The following is an 8081-nucleotide window of genomic DNA, read 5'->3' as shown; positions in this document are numbered from 1 at the left end:
CCTCCCCCCACCCTTTTACTGACAGAGCCAGTTAGAAGCCTCCCCCCCGCCCCAAACATTCTAATCTCTCTCACACAATTGATGCCTGGAGTTAGATCCCTGCAGAGGCCATTTCAAAAGGTATTGGGGGGAGGGGAATTCAACCCTCCCTGAAGGAATTTTTTTACTTCTTGGATTTTTCTGCAGACACAGAAAGTATACTGACTATGTAGCGCAAGCTTTGTTGGGGGAGAGTGAGCTTCCTGTTGGTGGAAATAAGTATCTGCACAACCCGCCCCCTGTTGGAATTAGATATATAGATATGTGTAATTTTTGCTATTAATCCTAACTGAATGGGTCCTCTGAGTTCCGGGGCAGAATGCCCCCAATTGTCAGATGCTGAGAAGCTGTCAGCTGCCAGTTGGTCCTGCATATGGGCTTCCCTGTAGCATTTGACTAGGCACTGCTGGACTTGATGGATCATTAGTCTAATCTAGCATGGCTATACTTATAGAAGTCCAGAGCAGGTTAATCAGTGCTAAGGAGAACTCCTGTGATCTCAAAGCAGGACTGAGCCAGAGGGGAGAAGGAATAGCGTGATGCTAAGCTCTTTGCCCTGCTATGTCTGGGGTTCTTGCCCTCCTAGGCTTTATTGAGGCTCTTCTCCTCCAGTCCTTTTTAAATACAGACTGGCCCAGAGCCAGCTTTGGAGTGGCCTTCTGGTTGGAGGATGAAGCTTGATTATTGGAACCTCCTCAAGGCAGCCACACCAGGGAAGGCAACTGATCCAAAAACAAATCCAAAACTGATACAAAAACAAATACAAAAACAAATCCGACAAATTGAGCTTTGGCTCTTGAAAGCTCATATCCCCCCTCCCCCGAATTGTGCTGGTCTCTAAGGTGCGACTGGCAGGGCTATTTTTGGGCAGGAACGCACAGGAACAGAGTTCCGGCTGGCTCCCAAGTTGACCACGCCCAGCAGGAACTCATTAGCATAATAGGCCACACCCAATAGCAGAAACTCATTAGGATTGGCTACATTAGGGGTGTGGCCTAACATGCAAAGGAGTTCCTGCTACAAAAAAAGCCCTAGGTTTTGACAACAAACAAGGTAAACAGAATAAGAAGCAAAAGGTGGGTGTGGCTGGATGTCGACACTTCTGGTAACATGGGGGTGCAGCCTAATATGCTAATGAGCTATGCTCTCATGGGTGTGGCTGGATATGCTAATGAGTTTCTGTTGTTGGGTGCGGCCTATTATGCTAATGAGTTCCTGCTGGGATTTTTCTACAAAAAGAGCCCTGGCTACTGGCCTATCTAGCAGATCCAAAACCAAAGCACCTAGACTGTAGTACATGCTGCAATCACCAACTCACTCTTTTCATGTTTCAGCAAATCGCCGTTCTTCCTTTAATTTTGAATGCCTCCGCCGACAAGGCAGTCAAGATGAAATACCATTGTCTCCTAGTTTTTACCATCGCACTGCATTACCTCTGCATTTAATGCAACAGCAGGTGAGTTTAAACAAAATTTGTCTTTATTTTTAATATAATATTAGGTTGATTGGTACAGTCATAAAACAATTGAAAACCAAAAAGAACTGTGATGATGTGATGCTAGTAACTTTCTTTAAGAGCCAAAATTATACATTATCAAAAAGTGAACAGTATAGTAGTAAGTGTAGACAGTGGTCTCCGGAATGTCTTGCCGTTTCGATGGTTGATCTTCTTCTAAACAAAGATGTGTGACATATACTGTCTCTCAACAATTCATTTCCTCTGGTGACGTATCAAAAATTCATAGGTATCAATGTTGATTCAACACTCGTAATAGCTGTGGTATATTGGTATAGCCCAAGAAGGCTCTACTAGGAACCATAGCTATTATGAGTGTTGAATCAACATTGATACCTATGAATTTTTGATACGTCACCAGAGGAAATGAATTGTTGAGAGACAGTATGGCTGATTTCGCACTAGAGCTGCCTCGATGTTGCGCCGCCGTTTGCCCCGATACTATTGGTCAATTTCACACCCGAAGCCACGGGGCTGCATTTGACCTGCGGCTTCGCCCGATTTCCTCCGCAGTTTTGTGATCCTCAAAAAACAGGATTATGAAACTGCAGGGGAAATCGGGCGAAGCCGCGAGTCAAAATGCAGCCCCGCAGCTTCGGGTGTGAAATTGACCAATAGTATCAGGGCAAACAGTGGTGGAACATCGTGGCAGCTCTAGTGTGAAATCAGCCTATATGTCACACATCTTTGTTCAGAAGAAGATCAACCATTGAAATGGCAAGACATTCTGGAGACCACTGTCTACATTTACTACTATACTGTTCACTTTTTGATAATATATAATTTTGGCTCTTAAAGAAATTTACTAGCGTCACATTGTCACAGTTTGTTTTGTTTTTCGATTTTTTTAATATGCCAACTATCAGTTTGACATGTGGTTTTAAACCTGCTTTAGACATTCAGATTCCCTTGTCTTGGGTGACTGAAATATATTTCAAGGCCTCCAAACCATGTTACAGTCCTGAGAACAATATCCTTTCAGATCTTATCCTGATTTTTGGGGACAAAAACGCAGGTTGCTGCTTAAGTCTTAAAATTGCTGCCATGGTGTAGTTGCAAAAAAAACACACCCAGGCGTGCTTCTCTGAGCAAGTGTTCTGCTCCAAGCCCAGGCTGCAGATGGGCAAAGACCAGTGGGAAGCAAATCTCTGCAAAGCTGGGACAGAAGGGACAAGGCAGGGTCCCATGATCAAGTGTTCAAAGAGGAAGTCTGTGTTGTTGTTTTTAAAAACTACAGTGAACCATCTAAAAGTTTTATTACAGTCAGAGAAGTTCCAAATGCAGTTTGATTTACATTTTATTGTAAATAAAGATGTGAAAATAATATTTCTGTTTTACCAGCTGGGGAGTGGATTTCAAGTTTAATTAATGTCTTTCATATCCAAGTGTTTGGGAGGGGGAGTTTGTATTTTCTTAAGAGGTTCTTTAACTTCCCATGGTTGGTTCAGACTGTAACTCTACAATCAATTCACTCGATGTGACTTCCTTCTTTTATCAAAAACAACTCCTTGGCTCATCAGGATAAAATAAGAACCTATGTGTAAATGAACTCTATCTCTCTGATTAGAGTTCTGAGAAAAGGTTTACTTTTGTTAGAATACTATATATACCAACATCAGTCCTATTTTGCTGTTAAATGTGCTATTCAGTTTATTATTTGTTTGTTCACCCAAGGGAAGTTCTACCTGGGCATTTCCCAAAGGTGACTTACAACATTTAAAACAGGATAAAAAACAATTATCAATGAAAAAAACTTAAAATGAAATTCAACAGCAGAAGCAAATCCATACATGCAGTCTTTTAATATTTATCAGTATAGTGTGTTATCTGTGCCATTAAAGGTTTTTGCTCATGGCGTTTTAGGCTGCAGTTTTAAGGAATGAGCCTTACTTCTGAGTAGACCTGCTTAGGATCAGTCCTTTATTGGCCTGTTTCTGAGGGCTCTTGAAACAAATTCCTTTCTGTGGTTCAGCGTGGTCTAATTCATTTGGCTTTGTCTGCAGAAAAATCTCTTTCTCTCTTACTGGAGGAAAGAGGTCACTGCAAAAACCTGATAACCTCTTCACTTATAGTAGTAAAGCAATTACACTGAAAGTAGCCAAGTTTGCTATAGTATTTACCACACAATGTCATCAAAATACGTTCATAGTCAAATAGCATATTCTGAAGTGGATATGTATACTGTGGCCTATGGTAAGAAAATAAACGAATTTGGTATGCTACAGGCAGCCAGTGCAGTGCTTTTAGTACAGCCTGAAAGTGCCTGAACAACTGCCTGGGCGCTGCATTCTGCACCAGATGAAGCTTCCAGATTTGAGACAAGGGTAGCCCCATGTAGAGTAAGTAATTGAGCTGGGCATGAGCTTGCAGATGCAATCGTGGCTGCGCAGTAGTCTCTCTTAGCGGCTTTGACTGGCATTTCATAGGATCTCATAAACATCCTATAGGATGCTCTTGTAGCTTTGTCATGGGTACGCCACCACTGTCTCTCTAGCTGTCTAAGCCTTCGCTTCATCAGCCGCAGCTCTTGGGTAAACTAAGGAGCCAGCCTAGAGTGAGGGCGCACAGGGCGTCGGGGAGTGATCCTGTTGATGGCTGCCAAGAGTCGGTGATGCCAATCCTCCACAAGCTCATCCAACAAGCCGCCAGGGGGCATTGGATCCTGCAGGGCCATCTGAAGCCACAAAGGGTCCATTTGGCGTCATGGGCGAGCTACAATGCGCTCACCGCCCAGGGTGAAACATTCACATGGGCCTTCACGGCATGGTGGTCCAATCATGGTACTGCCGTAGCACTAATCCGGTTCACTGTAACCCCCACCGCAAAGATAAAATCAAGCGTGTACCCCACTCGAGGGGGGGCCGTTACATATTGGGAGAGTCTTAGCGCTGCCATGGACGACACCAGGTCCATCACCTGTGTGGAGGCCGCATCGTTGGCATGGACATTAAAGTCACCCAGAACTATTAGTCTAGGGTGCTCCACTGCCCAGGCCAACATGGCCTCCACCAGGGATGACATGCTATTGGTGTGTTGGACGGACAGTACACTAACCAAATAGCCAAACTCTCCCTGGCTTCCCACACAAAGCCACTGCACTCTATGCCTGTGTGCTTCAGTGGCAGGAGCACCCTGAAGGAGTAAGTCTTCTGAATGAACAGAGCCCTTCCTCCCCCTCCCCACCCCTTAGTCTGTGATTGGTGAAGGACCGAGAACCTGGGAAGAGCCAGCTGGGAGAGAGCTACTCTCTCTATGTCTCATACCTAAGTCTCGGTCATGAGGTTCCACTGAGTCATGCAGGGTCTGGGCAAGTTGTATAGCTGCTACTGCTAGGGGAGCTGTTCAGAGGCCAGGCAAGTCACATGGCTGCTCCACTGGACAAGTTGCACAGAGCCCAGGTGAATTGCACAGGTGATGCCACCCAGCTAGGCTTCCCATTTGCCTGCCTTCAGTCCCAATCCCCCTTCTCGATGATTTGAGGAGTGGGGGAAAATGGGGGGTAGACCACAGAGACTGTAGAGATTCTTAGAGCATCACCCAAACCTCCACCCAGAAATGACATCACAACCTCCATGACACTCTATGAATTTACCCAGTACCTGTGATCTTTACCATGGAGATTCATCAAGCACCATGGAAGTTGTGACATCATGTTCCCGGAAACTCAATGTCCCCAGGCACCCCACCCCTCCCAGTATCCCAGTATTTGCCTATGCAGTGTTGGCAACCCTACATTCAGCCCATGCTCAGCGGTGGTAGCCCCAAAATGGCCCTAGTGAGTCAGACTATTCCCAGTGGTTTTTCAGGTCTCCAGGTCACCCCCCGAAGTGATCATTCACATTCAGTCTGAGAGATGAGGGACAAGATTTCTTGCGTGCAAGATGTTTTATTACCCTAAATGTCCTTTAATTACACAAAAGAACACCTTGCTTGGATTGGAACGAGAAACAAATGTGATTACTGATTACAGATACTTGTGGAGCTGTTGGCTATTGCCTCTATGAATTTGCATTTGCATGTCAATGAAGTTTTCATCTCTCCCACAGGTCATGGCTGTTGCAGGACTGGATGCCACTAAAGCTCATAGACATTCCCCATGTCGCTCAACACGTTCCTGGGCCACTCCACCAGCTACCCCACCCAACCGGGACCGTACTCCATATTATACACCTCTTATCCAAGTCGACCGAGCAGAATCTACAGAACACATGAATGGCAGTTTGCCTTCTTTGCATAGGAGTTCCTGGTACACGGACGACCCTGATATTGCCTATCGGACATTTACACCAGCTAATTTGACTGTACCGAGTGACTTTAGGCATAAGCATAGTGACAAACAGCGAAGTGCAGACAGTTTGGTGGAAGCGGTGAGTGCACTGAGGTTTTGTTTTGAACTGTGATATTTAAGGCTGTCTTCAAATAACACAGAGAACTCTTTGGCTTTACATACACTTAATCTGCCTTAATCACTGAGATGCAACATTTGAAAATCAAATTTGTTTTTTACACCTCAGGTCTCTGGGAAGGTGGTATATAATTTTTCTAAATGAATAAATAACATATATTGTGCAAAATATACTATTTCAGTGGTTTACCCCATAAGAGCTGGGGTTAGAGGCTGAGGTAGCTTAGTTTATCCAAAGTTCGTGAGGCTCTGAGACCTGGTCAACTAGGATTTTAATCAATGCACAGTTCTTGTATGAAAACAAGTATAATTCCTCAACTCAGCAGTGCTCAATGCATTCTAGCGCCAGCTCTGCCAGTGACAAGTTGAAGTCTTCTCATTGTTACGGAAACAGGACGTGAGAGAGAGCCAGAGGGACTTCCCACTCCCACCCTCCATACTCATGAAAGCCCCTTCTACTTCCACAAAACAAATCACCAGCACTTCAATTCTGATAATGCTGTGAGCTCTGACAGCCCTAATTACCCGAGGGAGGGAGGAAGAAGGTGTCTGTAATGAAGTGGGAATGATCTGCAAGGGCAGCAAAAGGTGTACATTCTTTGTCTGCATGCCCAGTTCTGTGCTGGCATAAACCCAGGAATTAGGATTCCCCTGACCAAGAGCAGACTGCTGGCAGGAGATCCATGCACAACAGTCCATTTCTATGTGTAGAGAGCCACTCATTGTATTGGAGCAAGAGCAGGATACAACACAATGGAATGCTCAGTATTGTGAGGGTAACCTGGTTATAGAATGATATGATAACCGTAATTACTCACAACTTGATTTCTCATAATACTTACGAAGTACTCATAATCTGATCCCGTCTTGTATTTATTTTTGTGAAGCTATAAGAGAGCTTATGTTATGGTGCTGTCTGATGCCTGTTTATAATCAATTATTCTGGAGCTAAAACAGAGTTCAAGAGCTCAAAACAGGGAATAAGAGAAACTGGAGAAAGATTTGTGTTAAGAGTATCATTCAGTGCCATATTGTTAAATGTAACTTCTGACCTCTATGTCATTACGTTGAGCCCGAGCCTTAAACACTACTCACACTAACTAGGCACTATTTTTTGAGCCCATTGTTTAGCAATTTCACCAGGATAAATGAATTTCTAAACAAGCAATATAAGATAGAGTAATTTTGGTTACAATAAGGATAGCCTTCAGCCCCATATAACATCCTGTCTTGGTCAGAACACACACACACACACACACACACACACACACTTAACTGGGAGAGAATAAGGAAACTTTTGCTGTCAACTCAAACACAGGATCATCTTGGGGAGGGATAAATAATTTCAGAAAAATTGTTTCAACTAGGAAGGAGCCTTTCAAATGTCCCTGGAAATGCAAAAAATTGCAGTATACAAAAGTTTTGCATCTTGTACAAGTAAAGTCTTGAAGCTTTGCCTCTGTTTGCCTCAGATTTCTAAATCTCAAATTAACTTTTCTGCAGGTACTTATTTCAGAGGGATTAGGACGGTATGCAAAGGACCCAAAGTTTGTCTCAGCCACAAAACATGAGATTGCAGATGCTTGCGACATGACTATAGATGAGATGGAAAGTGCTGCAAGTAACCTTCTGAATGGGAACATTAGCAATGGGACAAATGGTGACATGTTCCCCATATTAAACAGACAAGATTATGAACTTCAGGACTTTGGTCCTGGTTATAGTGATGAAGAGCCTGATACTGGTAAATATGAAGAAGACTTAGCTGATGAAATGATATGCATTACAACCTTATAGTATTTAGCAAGGGGAAAAATGGTGTGATTTTAATTAAACAAAAGTGCCTCCTAGTTCCAAGATGTTAGGCACTAGTTGGAATTAATAAGGAATCAAGCTTTGTACGGGTGATGATATCACATCACATGGAAGCCATACTTTTATTTATTAGCAAGTGTCTCTGGCACGGTGAAGCAGGATCCAAGCAGCAGGTCACCAAGACCTTTGCCACAGAATCTGGAGCTCTTGAGTGAGTGAAGGTTGATCGTTAGACCCAAGGAGATTCGAACCAGCCTGCTTTCAAAATATGAAGATAAAGTTGGAAGATTTGCTGTCTTTCAGTTT

General features: G+C 43.7%; 1 protein-coding gene across 1 annotated transcript in view; it reads left to right on the top strand.

Annotated features, from left to right (window-relative positions):
- CACNA1D (calcium channel, voltage-dependent, L type, alpha 1D subunit) overlaps nt 1–7765 on the top strand; it is a 228120-nt gene extending 220355 nt beyond the window's left edge. The window contains exons 46-48 of the mRNA XM_015418841.1: nt 1374–1495; nt 5602–5922; nt 7464–7765. Coding sequence (XP_015274327.1) covers nt 1374–1495; nt 5602–5922; nt 7464–7757 — 737 coding nt within the window. The 3' untranslated portion in view covers nt 7758–7765. The remainder of the gene's footprint in view (nt 1–1373; nt 1496–5601; nt 5923–7463) is intronic.
- The last annotated feature ends 316 nt before the right edge of the window (nt 7766–8081 follow it).

Source organism: Gekko japonicus, unplaced genomic scaffold, assembly GCF_001447785.1.
Source record: "Gekko japonicus isolate JY-2015 unplaced genomic scaffold, Gekko_japonicus_V1.1 scaffold1549, whole genome shotgun sequence".
In the NCBI taxonomy this organism is placed as follows: Eukaryota; Metazoa; Chordata; class Lepidosauria; order Squamata; family Gekkonidae; genus Gekko; species Gekko japonicus.
Note: the sequence above shows the minus strand (reverse complement) of the source record. Positions and strands in the feature narration are given on the sequence as shown.